The following is a 20,260-nucleotide window of genomic DNA, read 5'->3' on the forward strand; positions in this document are numbered from 1 at the left end:
TCATAAAATTATACTTCATCATACTTTGTTAATGTAACATCTTTTCTCGTATTCATTCGAATCCGTTGGATAGGAACCAGTTCTCACCCATACGAAAAAAACTATGTCTAGCATCGTATAATATCCAGCTTTCTACGAATATAAAAATGTACAATCATAGGATTAAAACCAGTTTTTTTAGCCGGTGCCTTCGGCACCTCGGGGCTAAAAAAACTAGTTTTAATCTTATAATTGTACATTCTATATCCGCGGAAAGCCGTTTATAATACGATGCGAGAAATAACTATTCATTCATAAACTTTCTTATTCGATTCCTTTTTTAAACACGTAATGTTAAAAAATTTGTCGGAGACAAAGTTCTCTTTTGTAGTTAAATTGAATATAACCCGCTGATTTCATATTAACCACTCGTTTCAACCTCTAATAATTCCAAGGGAAAGGGAACACGTAAAAATCAGGAAAATTTTTTTTTGTAAAAGAGGATAAAAACCTATGTTTTTGTAGGACATATTGTTTAAATCCTGCACTTTTTAATAAAAGAAACTTTGATTCTTTCCATTTATTCATTAGAAATTAGCTGAATGTTCAAATATCATAATAATGATGATGTCCAACTCTTTCAGCCAAAAGCAGTTTCTATTTTGATTTGTGACTTTTTCATTTGGTTCATTTTCCTCTTGATAAAATTAAGTCTAAATAAGAAATATTTTTGGAATTTTTTTCCTTTCTCTCCTACTTTCTTAGTAATTTACAATTTATTTATGTTCATTTACAAATTACATTTTCCATTTTCCCTGAATATTTTATTCTATCTAAACATGAAATCTCTGTTATTACCAGATGTCATATGTGTACCAAATTAGCTATAAGAATAAAAGGATAAACGAATTGGTTAAATGTTTCCCTCAAAGTACTTTGTCGAGCACAGAAACCATTCCCCATGTTTGGAAATGAATTGAAAATAAGGGGGGAGTGGGAGTTTCTGTGAGGAAAAGCACCAAATATTTGAATACAAAACAAGAAGAATGCCTTCTCATTATAACGGGTTTGAAAGTCAGCCATGACCACTTATGTGAAGTCAATTGATCGACTTATATATGTACTATGTAGGCCTTAGAAGCATCTTGCTGTCTTCGTGAACGAGGGAAAGACAAGCAGCAATAGTTCATCTTGATTTTGCTATTGCTTTCAATTTTATATATAATATTTTTAAAAGTATTTACCTATCTATTTCACTCTGTAATTAGTTAAATTCAATCAACATTTAAGATCTAATAAGTTGGAAATTTTATTGTTGTTTTTTATTAAATTTGTGTTCAGATTTTTAAAAAAACGAACCAACTAATAAAAATTTTATTTTAAATTTAGATTAAACACAAAGCAAAGCTTCTGTTTCTGTCGTTGGAAAACAATATAAAATCGATGAAAATAATGAATAAGAAAAAAGCAAAATAACATTCTAATTTTATTTGAATTTACTATCTAAGATACTTAATGATAATAATTATAAGCAAAATTGAAGTTTATGCGAAGTTAAGTGTAGAATTTTTTTCATCACAATAAAAATATTAACTATAAAACGACTACAATTATACACTGTATGGCAATTTTATCTAACATAAAAGAAATACTTCTAAAAAGCAAATAAATGTAAAACAAATTTAAATATAACAATTACAAAAAATTATATTATTGACGTATTTCGTTGTTTTTTAAATTTTGATTAAATTTACAAGTTTTAAATACAAAGTTTTAAGGAAGCATTTTAATATTTTGAGCTAAATTATTATTGTTTATTCACTTTTCTTGTAACAAAGAGAGAGTCCACGTGATTGGTTTATTTGATCTGTGTGAAGTTTATGCTTAATAATTCATCATCTAGTCATTCAAATTGATTTAATTACGATTTTTAAATTAAACTCATTTGAGGTTTATTCAATCCTATGTAATAAAAAAGTGAAAATTCAAAATTGTAGTATTTTTATCGACTTTTATTGTTGTATTTATTGCAGGATCAAAGATTATAAAAAGAACTTTAAATGTCTATAACAGTAAATAAAATTATCGAGGGGTAAATCCATTTTCCTTAAAAAGATCTAATTGTTCTTTGGCTTTGAGTCTCAACGCATTTATACTTGAAATTCGTTGTTCTGTAGAGAATGGAAAAGGAAAATGTCCCAGCGGTGTGGCGGGCGTATTGCTGCTGGAAATTTGTTGAGTCGCCTCGCTGCCAGGTGATATACGTCCGCTGCTACTTCCACCACCGCCTTCACTATTAGCTGGCGACGGCGGAGCTGGCGGCGGCACTAAACCGGCAGCAGACGGTGGAGTATGACTTGGGAGAAGATGTGGGGCGGCGGCAGCTGCTGCTGTTAAAGCTGGTGGCAGACCAAGGGCAGAGGAGACAACGGGAGGCGAGAGATATGAGGCGTAGGCCGCCTGTGGATGTGACATAAAACCTGGCAGGACATGTGTTAGTGTAGACAGGGGCGGACCAAGCCACGGTTCTAGTCCTGTAAGTCCCGGTCGCAATGCGCCCAGCTGGTACTCATGCAGGCCAAGGCGGGCAGCCTCCATTTTCTCCTGGCGGCGCCACTTTGCCCGCCGATTTTGGAACCATACCTGAAATTAAATTAAAGGTGAGTATTACGAAAGAAATGCTAAATGTAAATCTTTTTTTCTAGCTTTTTTTCTAGTTTTTTTTTATCCTGATATCTATATTAAATATTTGTATGTGCCTTTAACAAATATGAGTACCCTATAATTTTCAACATAGAGTTTACAATAATTTCAGTTTACACAATACACATCCCTCCCCTTCTCTATAAATAAGAATATATGCCTTATATTAATATTGAGTATCCTAAAATTTTTAACTTAAAGTTGACAATAATTTCAGTTTATATTTCCCTCCCATACTCTACATGTATGTGTATATTTGTATGTTTCAGTGGTAGGTATACCCTATAATTCTTAACATAGAGTTGAAATGATTTCAGTTTATAAATCCCTCCCCTACTCTCTATGTGTATATATTTGTATGTGTCAGTGGCAGATATGAGTACCCTATAATTTTCTACATAGAGTTCACAATAATTTCCCCCATTTACCAAAAAGGTGATCTCACAAAATAACAAATATTTAGATATGTAAATTCAAAGCTAACCTCCAGATAGTAATCACTCTAAGAAAGAGCGAGCATAATTTTTCAATTTCATCCAATTAAATTAGCATTTTTAACATAAAGCAAAACCTAGCATTTTTGCTGAAAGAGTTGTATAAAATTAGTTTCTATGGTTAGTCTATGGTATATAATACAGTAAACTTTCTTTCTTTACTGTAAAATACTGTTATGTTCTACTATATTAGGTAATAATATTGGGAACCACGTTTTATAATTTATGTTACATTTTATAGTAGATTAATTAGGGATATAACGATCAATAATGTTTTTGCTGATATAAAAGATTATTGCTTAGATAAAATATTTTAAAAATTTTTATGGTCATAAATTGTGCTCTGCTTTTAAGGTGGCAGAATAGCTTAAACTATCCCCCAAGGCATATATTCTAAAACAAAACAGCTTTAAATAATCCCGGAGCTTTCCAAAGATAAAATAGCCTATTGGTTCAGTGGTAAGAGATCATAATGTACAAATAAAAATATCTAGCTACTTTATATATTTGAATACATGTAACAACTTTTGAAACAAGCGTCAAGTATTATAGAAAAGCTTCGTTTAAAAAAATATATCCATTTAAAAACTAGCCGAAATATTTCATAGTAAAACAGGAGGTTTTTTTTCAAAAGATCATTACAAACATGAAATCATTTGTGCATTGCCTTCCAGATTGACCGACAGATTAAATCATACAGTTTTCATGCATATCATATTTCTCGCTATCTTTTACTCTAGAAGATACACATTTTTTATAAAAAGAAGAAAAATAAAGGAGGTGGGGGGGTCTTTCCCTGATCCATTTCGCCCAAAAGTTTAATAACTTTGCAGGACCAATGTAAAATATACATACATACAAAGAGACATTCAGTTACTTTAGATGTAGGATTTGATATTTTTGAACTTAATACCCTGTTCTGAAAAGGTTAATTATGGTCTATTATTGAAGCTTAATCATATATTTGCATTAACAAGGGATGTTTCCACAAAAACACCCATATATCATCCTATTAAAGTAGAAGGCTTTTTATTGTTTGTATGGTAAGATCTCACAAACCACTGTGTGCTAAATTTTAGGAAAGTTTCATATAGGTCGCAAAACAGTATCCTAAATTAGCATCGATTAAAGGTCTCAGAAACAGATACATTGATTTGTAATGACAAAAATTCTCCTACATATATATTTACCTTTTGTGTCATTTTCAAATAAAAAATCGCAAGTGATTATTTTTTAAAAACTTTATTATTCCTTTCTTATTTTTGGGCCTTGTGTTATAAATGACATACTTTAGAGCGAACAGAAAGACAGATAATAATATGAAATTTTTAGTAGCTTTGCTGAAAACAATTATTCTTTAACTTCGTAGGCACACTTTTTAAAACTTGTTAATAGCCATAGAGAACAAAGCAAATTTAATTATAAAATTACTGTAAAAGTTTGGTATAATTAGGAATAACGATTTTGTCAACACAATTAATGTAGTGAACATGATTTAAAGCCAGCCCAGTTTATCATGATACCAATATTTTAATTACATATATGTTCATTCATTTTTGGTGCATAGCTACTCCGTAGTTTAATATTTTCATCCATAAAGCATACTTCCATTTTTAAGACAATTAATGTACCCCCAATTACATATAATAAAAAAATCCCCATATTTAAAAATTGTGGATAAGTATGGGCATTGCTAGTTTGCACAACCCAATCATCCACTACAGGTGGTAAATCAGATCACCCACCATCCTTTGAAAGGAACACAGTAATAGTGTCTGACTGATTATGACGTAACAAAAAAAAATTAGCCAATGAGAGGCCACTATAAATTTTACCATTGGTTAATAACGGTCTCTCATTGGCTATTTTTTTTTTGTTACGTCATAATCAGTCAGATACTATTACTGTGTTCTTTGAAAGTGTCTTTGGAATGGAATGCCTGAGTATTATAAGAGAGTATTATATTATACTAAAAGTGGAGATTTTTAGTCTCATTGACATACATCCCTTTTTTTACTTTTTGAATAATATTGTCAATCTTGTTAAACTTTTTATTTGCAGTTTGTTTGATTTTTGCGATATGTTATATGTGCACAATAATTAATTTAAATTGCCTTATTAATTACAATTAGAAACTATATATGTTATTAATTGATGTTTTTTAGCAAATGTTATACATATGGCAATCTATAATACAAAGTAGAATGATTTCTGTCCGTCCGTCTGTCTGTCTGTCCGTCCGTCCCTTAAGATCTCGGTAACCACTAAACCGACCGGATTCTACTCTTCAGGGAAAATACCTACTGGTCCTGTGGTGGTTTTAGGCTATTTTCTAGTGCAGTTCAATACATTTATTTTAAAATAATATAAAAATATAGTTAACCACTTTATTGACCAAATTTTTATATTAATTGCTGTAATCCTAATATTGTTTAGGTTGGGTAAAGAAAGGTCACAAAGAATTCTGGAAGGTCAGAGATAAAGAGTTTAGAACTTATAGGATGGGTAGGTAAAACATTTATATTAAAAGGTAGAGAGTGGGCAATGGTTATTCTAACGCAGAACAAGTGAATCTAAGATGTTATATTTGACTGTAATTTACACTGGTATATAAAGTTTTATGAATACGATCTCTCATTGGTTAATTTAAAATGTTTTACTTTTACTAAATCTTGATAATGTGAAACGATAATACAAATTAATATAATTAATTAAATAAGGGGTACATATATTTAGCCCAATTCAGGAGGAACATCAATTTATTGGCTATTGTCTTATCCCTTTAGATCCCTGGTTTCTACCTCAGATGTAAATGTTATTCCCTTTGCTACATATGTATATAATGATGCAAGGCGAATAAGTTTTTATAATGATGATGGTTATAGTTTATTAGATTATAATGGTGAGAAAATATCATATGGTTTACACGTTTATATGCCATCATCTTTAGTTACGGGATATTTATATCTTTATTTACATATTATTGATACATATAACATGTTGTATTTACATATATACAGAAAACCTTAAAAGAAAATATACTGAAAATAGAACAAGTAAATTATGCAGGACTTTGAATTTTAACTTTTAAGATCTTTTAAGCAAAATATGATTTACATTAAGGAAGATTAACGTTGGTACAACTACAGGGTTGGTTTTAAGCCATTAATTTTAAAATCAAAGTCTTTAGACAATTTTTATGCCTCCTCCCTTTGCATTTGAATTCAGAGCCCTCCATGGTAGAGGCACAGCCAATAGTTTACGATTATTCACTTATAAATATAGCTTTTTTATATATAATCTTATATTAAATTCCATTATTTGTGATAAGAATATTCAATTATATTTTTGTGTAATTGCCCGAAAATAATATAGTTCATAATCAAAACCAAAAAGGCCAAAGATTTCGTAATAACTACTTATTAATTAATCTACCAATTATTGTGAAATCACTTATGTACACATTCAATAATAAGATAATATGATATCTTCATCTCATATCTAATATTACATATTATATAAAATCTGCTTAAGAATTTGACTAAGGGCAACATAATAAATAATCTTATTTAATAGTTACATTATTATTTAACATTTATAAGCACGATTAAAAGTAGTTAGTATTTCTAGATTTGTAAGAAACCACCAAGTTATAAAGGTTTGCATTTAACAATATGAATTATAAAGAAACTAATATATTTTCAAAAATTAACGGATGAATTAAGTCTATTTTTTAAAGAAGCTGTATTAAACTTTAAACATTAAACTTGTAAATCATTCAAAAACAACTAATTTACACAAGACTAAAACTTTTAGTTTTTAAACATGAAAAAATAGTAAAGACATTTAAAAGTCATAGAGCAAGAAATTTTATTCTGACTAATATATGATAAAGGTGTATGAGATGAAAATTTAGATATCAATTTTCACAGAGAATGTTAATCCTTCCTGGGGTGTCTTAATGCCTATAACTTAAATTGGTCAAATAGTAGGAATTATCTTAAGAGACAATAAACGGCAAAAAGAATGTATATATTAAAAAAAATTAACCCTTAGTTTGAACGATACAATCAAGATTTCATAATTTTACAAAAAGTATGACAACGAATAAGAAAGCATATTTATAAAGTTAAAAAGTACTAGTAAAATTTACAGTCAAAATTTAAAAAAATGGCTCAAATCAAAAAAGAATTTTGAGATTTGATTAATATAACAATAATTGTTATAAAAAGGTTTAATTGTATTATTTATTTTTCATAAAAAGTTCACGCACTCCTATTTACTTCCATCTTGATTATTTCAAGCTTAATTGCATCGTTTAAAGACGTGTTATAAATAAATTAATCAAGATTTGCTCGATATAAATGTGTGTGGAAATGCGCGCCAAATTTTGCCGCCAAATTTTCTTTAAAGTTGGATGGTTTGCCGCTAGGAGGGGAAGCAGAGATTCTCTGTTGTGGCGCTAAAAATAAGCAATATTTGATCTAAATTGGGAGATTTGTTAGGGAACAAGTTTATAGAAATAGGGATGGGAGGGGGAGAGGGGGGGGGAGTAGAGGGGGTTAATAGAGACCAGACAGCTATAGTAACAATCTATATAAGAGATATATTAAATAATAAAATGATAATTACTTAATTTTTTATCTTTTCATATCATTTTAGAATTAATTATCAATTATATAGAAATTAAATTACAAGATAACATCAATATTTAAAAAAAAGTTTTTTGTTATTTATGAAATAAAAGTCTAATGCTAATAAAAAAAAATTCTAAACACATTTCACCACATTTCTAGAAATAAGAAAAAAAATATTTGGGGAAATTCTTTTTAGAGAGAAAAGCATATCGGAGAGGTTTGGAGGGTTTAGAGATTATGAATAAAAAAAATACATAGCATAAAGAGAATATAGTTCATTTTATTTCATTGAATTGCATAGCATCTAGGGGCTTGGTCCCAGGAGTTGGGAAACCACCAAATATATTCCTTCCTTCCTTTGGTAAGAAAGTTTTAAAAACTTATTGTAATATACAGGGGTAGTGTAGTTTATTTTCAATGAGGATGTATATAAACTTATTTGCCATTTTCTTATCCCTTTAGATCCCTTGGCATAAGCCTGCTAAGACAACAAAAGTTGAAAGTATGAAAATTAGCCCCCTCTCTTAAATCAATAAAAAAATGTTGCTTCTTCCTCATAAAATATGAAATCATTAAGTAATAGTGTCTGACTGATTATGACGTAACAAAAAAAATTAGCCAATTAGAGGCCGTTATTGACCAATAGTAAAATTTATAGTGGCCTCTCATTGGCTAATTTTTTTGTTACGTCATAATCAGTCAGACACTATTACTGTGTTCAATCATTTCGTTTTGTCAATTTTCTAATTTTATGATTAAATAATCAAGAAATATGTGATGGAAAGTCGTAATCAGCTTCTTGATAATTAAATAAATAGCAAGAAAATAGTAGATTTTAAGTATTTTTGAAGAAAGAAGTAATAGTTCCATCCTCAACGTTGTATTCAATTCTAGTTATTTGTAAATATTTCTTCAAATTGTTTTATTATTATTTTACCCAACAACAATTTTGTTCAGAAATACAAGGATAGGTTAACGGAATCTTTCGCCAAATGCGTGAAACATATGACTAGAAAAAAATCATACACCTGTACTTTATTTTAATTTCTGAAAACTTACTGTCCTTACATGAAAAGTTTTAAATATAGAGTAAAACAAAAAACTTATTTCCAATCTCCACATCCCTGTCACCATATTTATGGTAAATGGTCCATGAAATAAACAGAGAATTATTGGACTATTTGGTTTAATGCTATGCAGAAGGACAAGGAAAATACTAGCAAGGATCAGAGTTCTTAAGGGATAAGACAATTGACGATAAAAATTGGTACACACAGAATTATGGTAAACAATGTTACCCCTTCTGTAGTTTAATATTATACTGTAAAAGTTTTTTACTGCTAACGATCAAAAAGATTTGATAAAGTTCAAAAAGTTAGAAAGCCAACGAATGATAGTTTATGTTTATAAAACTTTGGGAACCTATATAATTTACTTTATGTATAATGCCCTCTCTCTGCTCAGGAAAAAAAATCAGAAATAGTCTTTAATAATCATTTGATCATGTAAATTTAAAGTATTGTTATTAATATCGAATCTACTCTATAATGTACTAAATCTGTACGTCCCTCAGTTAGTCATTACGTAACGCTATTGGGGAAATTCAAGCTTTTTTTATCAAAGCACTAAAATTTTCTTCATATTTTTCCTTCCTATCCATGAAACTGTCGCATAGCCTTAAAACACGAAATATTTTTGTATCATGATACAAACTTCAAACATTCCCTTGTTCTAATTCATTTTAAATAATAAATATTTTTTTTAATAAAATAATATTGCTTTCAAATATTAAGTCGCAAAGAAAACATAAGGGGGAATTTGTGTTAATAATTATTTTTAAGTTTCCAAATAAAAACAATTTTCCCTTACTTCAAATGTATTTTTTACTATGTTTTATTTGAAAAAACTAGATATTACCTAGATTAAAATTTAAAAATTTAAATAAAACTAAAAATTTGGGTTTAAAATATGTAAAAATTCACGAAACAATGTGTAAATCTTTTTCTATGTATTATTATTTGAATCTCTAACACCCTAAATTCATTACTAAGAATTAGTTAACCCTTCCAATCGGGAATAAAAAGAAGTAGAGATATACATAAAAAAGTAAAAATATTTACAGCAAATGATTAATAAAAAAAGACTTTTTTACTTTCATTTTTTTTTATTTGGGGAGTGGAGTGGGGTAGAGATGAAATTTTTGAATGGGCTTTTATTAGTTATTTCTTTTGGATCGTAGTCGGTTGCCTACTTTCCTAAATGATAGTTCAAATATAAGCTATTAAATAAAGTATTCAAACAAAAAGACAAACACCTAAATCTTATTATTTTTATATTTGATTATAAAAACATTTAGTTTAGTCGTAACATATAAAAAGTTTTGGTTTTAAAATATTTGTTTTTTAAAAATAATTTGTTACAAGTTTTTGTACTGCAAAGCCATGCAAATCAGCATAAAATATTAAAAGTAAACTACTTTTTTTCATGTGCAATATCCCATCTATCCCTGCTTTCCAGCAAATATTGAAATGATTTCAATTTTAAATTCCAATTCAAGGTAAAATTTGAATAAAAGTATTTAAAGTTTGAATTGGAAGATATTTGTTATCAGAAAACAATATTTAAAATAATTATTAGTTAAGTTTGGAGTAATTTTTAAAAATATATTTTGCAACTACCTCGAGCAATTCAAACTTAAATTTTATTCAAAGGCAAAATTATTATCGGTTTTTATGTTGTTTATTAGTCATTTTATCAACTGAATATACATAATTACTGACGTCGCGCCTTTAATGGAACTTAATCCTGAATGAGAAGGAGGCGAGAATGATCCCTAAATTAGTTTTTCTCGTTTTGATATGGGACCTCTTTTTAAAAAAAGCCTAAATTTTTCATTTTGTTTTCAAGATACTTTTAAACATCTAATCACGTCCAGATATATAATTATATTGATAAACCGTTTTGATTTCTGAAAAAAATAAGCTAAAAGATATTGATCAAATTAGGTAATAAATATCTATGAGAATTTTTATTTGTTCCAAATTCAATTTTGCATAAATCTATTTATTGTCAAGGAAAAGTGAATTTTCGAAAATTTTATTGCAAAATGAAATTAAATATGGATTGATTTGTCATTCTTATTGATTTTTTTAAAGAAACGGATGTATCAAAACGTTAAAATAAACTTTTTAAAATTCACCCCCCCCCCTCCCCCACCAACAATTTAATATCAGTAAATTAAAATATATGGAATCGATTTATTTCAGGGTTAGAGGTGTCTCCTACCTCTAAATAAAATAACCTAAAACCTTTGTATGACCTAAAGGGATATCAGTGAATACCAAATCCATTTTTTACCGAGATCTTAAGCTTCAAATAGAAAGAGAGACAGGTACTACCTCCATTCTATACACACCAAAAATAATTATTTATTATTCTATATGATAGACAGACAGATATTCTACCAATTTTATATTTCTATAATTGCTCTATACTTTTACTCTTGAAGGTTGACTGAAGGTTAGGATAATTATAACTCTATACCTGTACTCTGACTTCTGGAAGGTTGACCTTCATGGCAAGTTCCTCCCTGCTGTATACATCCGGGTAGTGGGACTTCTCAAAAGCTCGCTCCAGTTCGTGTAGTTGGTAGGTCGTGAAGGTTGTCCGGTTTCTTCTAGATTAATTTCATTAATTGTTGTAAAGTAAAAGAATATCAGCTGAAGGATTTAAGAATTTTGTAAAACATATTTTTTCTTCTTTTTGCAAAAGTAAACCTATTAAAGTTCCCCAAAAGGCCTCTGGGGGTAAATGTCATTTGCCAATTTGCCATTAAAATACAGTTAATCTAATAAGATATGACAGGTCTTATTGTGTGATTTATTGACAGTACCTATCTGTTCTTCTAAAATATGGTAAGATTGTTGTTATTGCTACCTATAAAAAAAAATTCATATTAATATCAACCCTTTTCTTTTAGAGAGCTTTTGCAACAAAGAAAACCTATTGCAAAATGTCAGTCAAGGACCATTTCTGCATGTAAGACTAACCTATGTTTCTTTTTAGCCTCATCATCCATATCAGGACTACAACCATCCAAATCTCCCTCTCCATCTCCCTCAGATCTATCTCCCTCGTTGTCTAGGTCTCCTGAAATTATAATCATATCATGACTACAACTATCTCCCTCATTGTCTAGGTCTCCTAAAATTAAGACATATCTTCCTCATTTCCTTGACATTTTATAATACATTGAAACTATTGCGTTAATAATATCTTTTATTTAAATGAAAAAAGAAATAGATCTTTTCAATAATTACCTAATTTAACTATGAGAATAAACTTTAATCACATAAAAAAAAATTTGGTTCTTTAATGTATTTAAACCCAATTGTTATTTAATACTTATATTTGCGATTACTTTTATTTAATGAAATCTTCCAATTTTTAACATTTACAAAACGGCCTGCTGTATTGCATCAAGATCCATGACAAATCTATATAGGAAATAAATGTCTATAAATGAGCTCAAGTTTTCCAAAGGTCAGATGTTAAAAACTCATACTGGTTCAATAATCAATAATAAACTCTCAATGACCAGAATGATAAGACCCATTATTTTACTCTATGAAGAATAAATTAAATTTTATATTTCATGTTGCTATTCAAATTATATTGAAGTATTAAATTTCTATTCATAAAATAGAAAATTTAAGTTTATAATATAGTAAATCAAGGAAAACTAAGTTTTTATGTAATATGATACTAGCGACGCGCCCGAATGTGTTCAGATATTAAACTAAAATTTAACATTTAGCTAAATAGTTTAACCCTTTCAGGACGACAATTTTAAACAAAAAACAATTAGGATCCTAAAATATTTTAAAGAAAGAGAGACAAAATTATAAATACGGTTTTAAATAAAAATAATGAAATTAAAATAAAGACGGAAGAAAAGGGAAGTGAGAGAGAGGGACATTAAATCTTTAAAAAATGATGAATAAACGAAACTATAAAAGTCGTAGTAATCTTTAGGAGTAACTTGATTTGTAGTACGGTTCGGAGAGAGAGAGAGAGATTGAGGGATAGGTCAATGTAAGAAATAAGATTAATAGTCGGGGATAGGTCAATGGAAGAAAAATGATTAATAGTCGGGGATAGCTCAATGGAAAAAAAAGTTGATAGTCGGGGATAGGTCATTGGAAGAAAAAAGTTTAATAGTTGGGGATAGGTCAATGGAAGAAAAAAAGGTTAATATTCAGGGATAGCTCAATGGAAGAAAACAAGGTTAATAGTGGGGGATATGTCAATAGAAGAAAAAAGGTTAATAGTGGGGGATAGGTCAATGGAAGAAAAAAGGTTAATAGTGGGGGATAGGTCAATGGAAGAAAAAAAGGTTAATAGTGGGGGATAGGTCAATGGAAGAAAAAAAGTTAATATTCGGGGATTGGTCAATGGAAGAAAAAAAGTTAATAGTCGGGGATAGGTCAATGGAAGAAAAAAGTTTAATTGTTGGGGATAGGTCAATGGAAGAAAAAAAGGTTAATATTCAGGGATAGCTCAATGGAAGAAAAAAAGGTTAATAGTTGGGGATAGGTCAATGGAAGAAAAAAGGTTAATAGTCGGGGATATGTCAATGGAAGAAAAAAGGTTAATAGTTGGGGATAGGTCAATGGAAGACAAAAGGTTAATAGTCGGGGATTGGTCAATGGAAGAAAAAAGGTTAATAGTCGGGGATAAGTCAATGAAAGAAAAAAGGTTAATAGTTGGGGATAGGTCAATGGAAGAAAAAAGGTTAATAGTCGGGGATATGTCAATGGAAGAATAGGGTTAATATTCAGAAGTGAGATAACGTAGAATATAATTCTTTAGGTGGTGCTTGCACCACCGATTCACTAGTATTATATAATAGTAAGTTCTAGAAAAATTATATCTAGAAAATCACAGTATTAAATAATGCTGATTATCCCTCTTATTGTACTGTGATATCTACATTTAGATTTGTTTTAACAACACTATTTAATCTTTGATATCCTCTTTACCTAAGTTTGTATACAAGGTGTAGATAATGAACTAAATCCCATTGATAAAAAAGACCACAAAGAGTAAGGACCTACAGTTCTTTTTAGTAAAGCTTAAAGTTCATAATAGCGCCACTACTTATTATTGCGCAAATCGGGGGATCTATCAGACTTAAAATTTTACAGTATTATATTTTATTTTGTCACTCTGCATTTTATTATGTCTTTCGTAAATGTATATTCTAGATGTGGAGGATCGTAATTTTATCCCGCTGCATGATTCACTTTATTAGAGAACATGAAATCTGGTGTAAGATCCAAGTAATAATATATCCATCGATCAATTTTGCTAATCATAAATGTGATTATTTGTACTTTACAGTTTAAATACAAGAAACATAATATCTAATGAAAACACTTTTTTTAAAATAAACTTAAAAATAAATAAGTACTAATGTTTAATCCTCTTTCTGCTATGTGTGTAAGTAAGTGGAGGGAATTTTTGTACTGATAATGGGACAGGACAAATATTTTCAAAATTAAATAAGATGATAATGATTCAGTTTTGTACAGAGTTGAGACAGTAGACAATAAATTTACGTACATTTCCTATGAGCAAAAAAAATTAACTACCCCTTTTGTGGTTTAAAATATAGGCGGAAAAGTTTGGACATTGAAGGTATTATGTACAACCCAATCAATATCAAATTATTTTTAACCAACGAATGTAAAAATTTAGGTAAAAAAAGAATCAGTATGATTTTTATGCTTTGCTCTCTCCAAAAAACAGATAGACAGAGATACATACTCTAACAGTAGAGAAGCTGCTTTCTTATTTTATAAGTTATATTTTAAATTGATGGTTTTGTTGAATTCAATAATTTTTTCTACCAGCGAAATTATTCCATTGAATATTTTCTATTAGCAAAAGTTTTATACATATTTCTAACTAAACTCAGTTGAATAAATCCTATTGTCTATAATTCCCAAGGGGGGCTCTAACTCCCCCTCCCCCTCTCCATGTTTTTCACCTAATTAGAACGGATTTTCACAAGATTCCGTCACTTTTAGATAAACAATTTATGTTACACTGTACAAAATATGTGTACAGGAAAAACTCAAATATTTTAGAATTTGTATTTTCTAAAAATATATATTAAAGCATAACTGCCTATCCCAGGTGTCTAAAGCTTAATGTATACGTCCTCTCATTCGTTGGCTTAAAAACGTCGGGGACTTTTACTAAATCCAGATTTGGTTGTACTAATCAGCAGTGTTTAATCTCTTTCATCTACAATTTTAAACTACAAAGAGGATTATAATCAAAATTGAAGGTATAAATGTATAAATTTACTGTCCATTGTCTTATCCCTTATTCTTAGAATATATTGAACTTCCATATCTTATTAGATTGAATTTAATGGTTTGACATAAACTGTAAATTTTTATATATTACTTTTTAGAGTGTAGGGATTTACAAATATTTTTTACAAAAATTGAGGGGAATTTTTCAAATGCGAACCTTATATTTTAAGTAACCTTAATTAAAGATTAAATGAATTTTAGATAGTCTATATACAAGTTAGATTTGTGATAAAGTTAGCATTTTATTGGCATTTACATGAGAAGAAGTTGTATATACGTTAAATAAGTTCAATGTTTTTTAGTGTAGCTTATATTAAGTTCAAATTAGGGGTACAAATTTTAACTTATTTTTGTTCTTAATGCCCCCCCCCCTCTATTTTGAAATTTTGAAGGCGGGCCACAACCACAAAAATTTGTAAATAAGGGGGGGGGGGAATTGTGGCCGTTAAGCTCCCTTTTTCCAGACAAAATCTGAATAAAATAAGAAAACCAAATTATCTCTACAAATAAGATAATTTGATAAATATTTCCCTAAATTGACTCAGAGTAACAATGTATTCATCTTTATCTTATCAAATATATTCAATTATCAACAACAAATCAGACACATTGTTCTGCAGGAATACAGGAAGGGGTTTATAGAAGGCAATTCACTTTTCTTCTAATTAAAAATTACACTTATTTTGCCTTTGCTTATGTTTATACTTTTGCTAATCAATAAGTACAAAATTGTGCTTTGCAAAGACTTTATTCTCATTGGTAAAGTGATCTATATTTTTAATGTTACTCCTAAGGATTTTGTCTTTAAATCCATGACCGTTTGATATTGAGATGTCATGTCCCAAAAAATCGAAACTTGGTTTTAAAAAGATTCAAAGACAAACTGTTACATATTAATGTGTAAAGACTTGCTACTTTAAAATATTTGGTTTTTAAGCGAAGTGGAGAAGGGGGGGGCTTATAATCCTAAATATAACAGTGGCTGTCTGGTTGTAACAAGAGTTGCTAACCTTAACCCTTCCAATAAATCGCCCTTAGAAACTGCCCCCCTCCCCTTTAACAAAAAAAAAGATTGAAAATGTAAAGTAGAGACACAGAGAATTATAGTTGCAGCCGCTAGTTTGTAATAAGTTGATTTTCTAACCTTTTCTATGTTTTTAAAATATCTTTCCTTCACTAGCTACCTTTTGAAAATACAAGATTTTAAAGGCCTTTCTACTAAGCAGCTTTACATCTGACAACATTTAGAAGAATTAGGTCCCTATTCTTGAAATAGCAATCAAATCTAATATAAATAACGAAAATTAAATTGACATTATGCGCTGAACAATGAACAAGTATCAAGAATCTTTAGGGATAAGATATTGGACGATACATTAATGTACATCAAATCGGTCATAATTAAATTACCCCTCCCAAAGATTGAAAATATTAGTTAAAAAGTTAAGAAACAATCTTAAAAATTCAATATTAGTATCCAAAGACTTTTAGCTCACGTGGTTATAAAACTTAGACTATTGTGGTACCTCTTTGCTCCATGTAAAATGTGCATTGGATAATCATTTTTAAAGAAAACCTTGTAGATTGGACTTTTTAAAAATAAAAAATGCTCTGTAATGAATGTGGGCTTGGCAAGTTAAATCCCTGGCTTATCAGGCAATTTTACATGGGAATTATCAGAATTATTGACTCTAATTGAATTATTAAGAGGTGGACCTTATCTTAATACGATCTTAATTCACTGCTCCAAGATATCAGCTCTCTCTCTCTCTCTCTCTCTCTCTCTCTCTCTCTCTCTCTCTCGCTTTCTCTCCTTTTCTCTCTCACACACACACACACTCTCTCTTTCTTACTTTTTTCGCGCTTTCTCTCTCTCTCTCGCTCGCTTTACTCTTTCTTTTTCTTTATTCTTTCTCTCTCATAAAACCAACTATCTTTTTTCTGTCTCAATTTTTCCTCCCTTTCTCTCTCTCTCTCTCTCTCTCTCTCTCTCTCTCTCTCTCTTCAAAGCTTCTCAGAATAACTTGTTTTGTCTGTTTTTAGCATGTTAAAAAAAAATGGACTAAATTATATATGGATTTTAATTTAAATAAAATTAAAAGATTTTCATTTTAGAATCTTACTTTTGGTCATTCATTTCATGTATGTTGTCATGCTTGTTTAATAAAAAGTACATCTACAACTATACACATAGCCGGCCGGGCCAATTATTTAACTAAGCATAAAAACAAGAAAGCTACTTAATTAAAAGATTCAGATGTGATAGCATATTAAATTCCATTATGCAGATCTTAACCAACTAAACTAATTTTGTATAATTTCCGTTGTACACAGCTATAATTATTACATTCAACCATGCACGTACAGGCACACATATATTAAAAATTAAAATTTAAAAAAAAGTATTTCTTTATAGAATTGTAAAATGTTAAAAAGGCCAAAATCTAATTTAGTCCTTTTTTTTAATATAGCTAACGTTTTTACCACCTCCTTCAATCATAACATTAAAAGACATTCAAAAGCTGTAGACACTATTGGTAAAGACATTATTTAAGGGATATCATAAAGTACCTTAAGATCTCACTAACCCATGAGCCGATTGGGTTCTCCATTGTAGAAAACCTTTATAAAGGTCACGGGTAGTTTTAGGCAGTTTTATTTTTCAATTTAAGTTTTGTAATTTAATAAAGCATAGGTTATATTTGTTTCTCTTAAACATATTTTCAAGATACATATATCCATGTCCAAGAGCACAAAAAAAAATAATTGAAAAGCAGATAGAAATCATAATAAATTTTTACCTTTTTATGGCATTAAAATGACTACATTGCATTCTGCTAAGTTAAAGGAAAATTATGAAAGAAAGCAATGCTACAAGAAAAAAAAGCATATGATTACTATAATTTTTTCCTAATCTTGAAATAATATAAGATGATCTGAAAAAGCAAGCAAATATATTCATAGATCTGTCCGTACTTAAGTCAGAGTTGCCTCTTTTTTTGTTGAATTAGGCATATTAAAATTGGGGTATAGTCCCTTTCGTAACATCGCACCTTATGGGGCGATTCTTCGTATTTTTTACAGTACCTTTTCTCCTATTTCTAGCCCCTGCGGGGGGCTCTAACCCTGCGGGGCCAATTACCTAACCATGTGGGGCAATCACCTAACCCAATATAACCTAACCTAACCTAAAATAACCTATAAAGAGCCATTTTAAAAATACGACGAATCGCCCCATATATATGGGGCTATGTTACTAAAGGGACTACTCCCTAGAATTGTCTTATCAATTGTTTTTAGATGATGATTCCTGTAACAAATAGGTACTATTTTAAAAGCTTAGCAACTCCATGACCATTACCAGAAAGTCTGCACGTTTATGGAAGTTGCCATCCTTGTTACTACGATTTTTATCATGATCCTGTCTGTCTGTATTCTGGTAAATCTCATGACCTTCTGGATAGATAGTTCCTAATTTTCAGAGACGTTTGGTATTAGTCAAGAATAGTTCCTAGGCAATAATTAGAACAAATTCAAGGAAAAAATGTACAGAAAGCGTAATTTGATTGTTTAGTTCAAATTTGCAGTGCATAAGATTTAACCAATAATTTTTATTCTACAGAAGGGGTAATTTTGTTTTTCATTTGGGTGTCTACATCAATTTATCCTCATTTGTCTTATCCCTTAAATATCTGAAATTAACACATGAACAAAGAAATGGTTTGCATGTGAGGTCAAAGATATTTAGTCATGAAATTCATTAATGGCTTAATTAATTATTTTTCACGAATTTAAACCATGATAAACTCTCCTAATTGGTTGATTTTTAGTTTTTATGTAAATGTCTTTACTAGGCTTTATTTGAATTAAGTCCAAAAAAAGCATATTTTTAAGAAGTATCTTTAAAAATTCAGGTTTTAAAATATTGTTAACTTAACAAAAAAGTTTTTCATCCAAAAAGTATGTCTTATTAGTTTTAAAAATCCGATATTTATTCAAGGAATACTAAAAAGTATAAATACTGTTATGGGACATATTATTATAGTTTAGATTGATAAAAGTCGCCCTTTCTAAACATCAAATAAAAAATACGTATTATTTTACGTCTAACTATATGGTGCTTTGCCCAAAGTATTACATATTTATACGGGAGCTATGTATTTCAAGGGTATAATAGAAGAAAACCATCCGTTTAGACCTACATTTAAAATTGTAATAGCCTAAAACCATCCCTGGATACATTGTTATTAAGATACAAACAGATAGAAAAATAAGGATACTACTTAATTTAACTGAATTATCCTATATTTATGTTTTTTTCTTGTCTTTTTATTTTATGAACAATATTTGTGTCATACAGCAAATTAATTTTAGTGAAGTACAAAACTTTACCTTGATGATCCTGCGAGTTCTGCATACAGGCCAGCCTGGGCAGACCCAAGATGGCGTCGATGGTGTGTCTCTTGATGGCGGCCATGTTGGTCGAGCTCATGGTTGTCCCCTCTCCTGAGCTACATGTTTCGGTGTCCTCTGTCTTGACCTCAACCTTGGTCATCAAGGATATTTAGATTAGATTAATATAATCATACCTTTTTTTAATTTTTCAACATAATATATTTAAAATAGCTCGCTGTTAACATTTAAAAAAAAGATATGATTAAGAAAAATTAGGATAATGAAAAGAAAACTTAGTAGAGGGTTTCATCGTATTTTTACAGTATCTTATCTAATATTTTAGCCCCTGTGGGGGATTATAACACTGCGAGGCAATCATTAACATTACCTAACCTAAAATAACCTATTAAAAGTATTCATGATCCAAAAATATATACAGTTAAGAGTATATCATTAACTGTTATACTATCTTCTAATTTTTATATCTTTCAAATGCGTGAATTTAAATCAAAATACTTTTTGAAGATCGTAATAGAATCATTTATCTAACATTGATTTGCTATTTTGATTTTTAATAGTTTCGATTATAATTGGTAAAAATTAAGGACATTGTAGACGTATTTCTTCATAGTTAGATTCTTGCTCATTTTTCGTTTTACTGATTAAA

The 20,260-nt window shown here is 29.5% G+C and overlaps 1 protein-coding gene across 1 annotated transcript; it reads right to left on the bottom strand.

Annotated features, from left to right (window-relative positions):
• Positions 1-1,533: 1,533 nt before the first annotated feature.
• On the bottom strand, positions 1,534-19,753 carry LOC145312532 (uncharacterized). The gene is made up of 4 exons (XM_080151787.1): positions 19,591-19,753; positions 11,863-11,962; positions 11,357-11,489; positions 1,534-2,622 (listed from the first exon to the last, which is right to left on the bottom strand). Exons 1-4 carry the CDS (start codon positions 19,751-19,753, stop codon positions 2,062-2,064), a joined length of 957 nt encoding a protein of 318 aa, XP_080007913.1. The 3' UTR covers positions 1,534-2,061.
• Between the last annotated feature and the right edge of the window lie 507 nt (positions 19,754-20,260).

The sequence above is a fragment of the Acartia tonsa genome, chromosome 2, assembly GCF_053477335.1.
Source record: "Acartia tonsa isolate MP-2025a chromosome 2, ASM5347733v1, whole genome shotgun sequence".
Lineage (NCBI taxonomy): Eukaryota > Metazoa > Arthropoda > Copepoda > Calanoida > Acartiidae > Acartia > Acartia tonsa.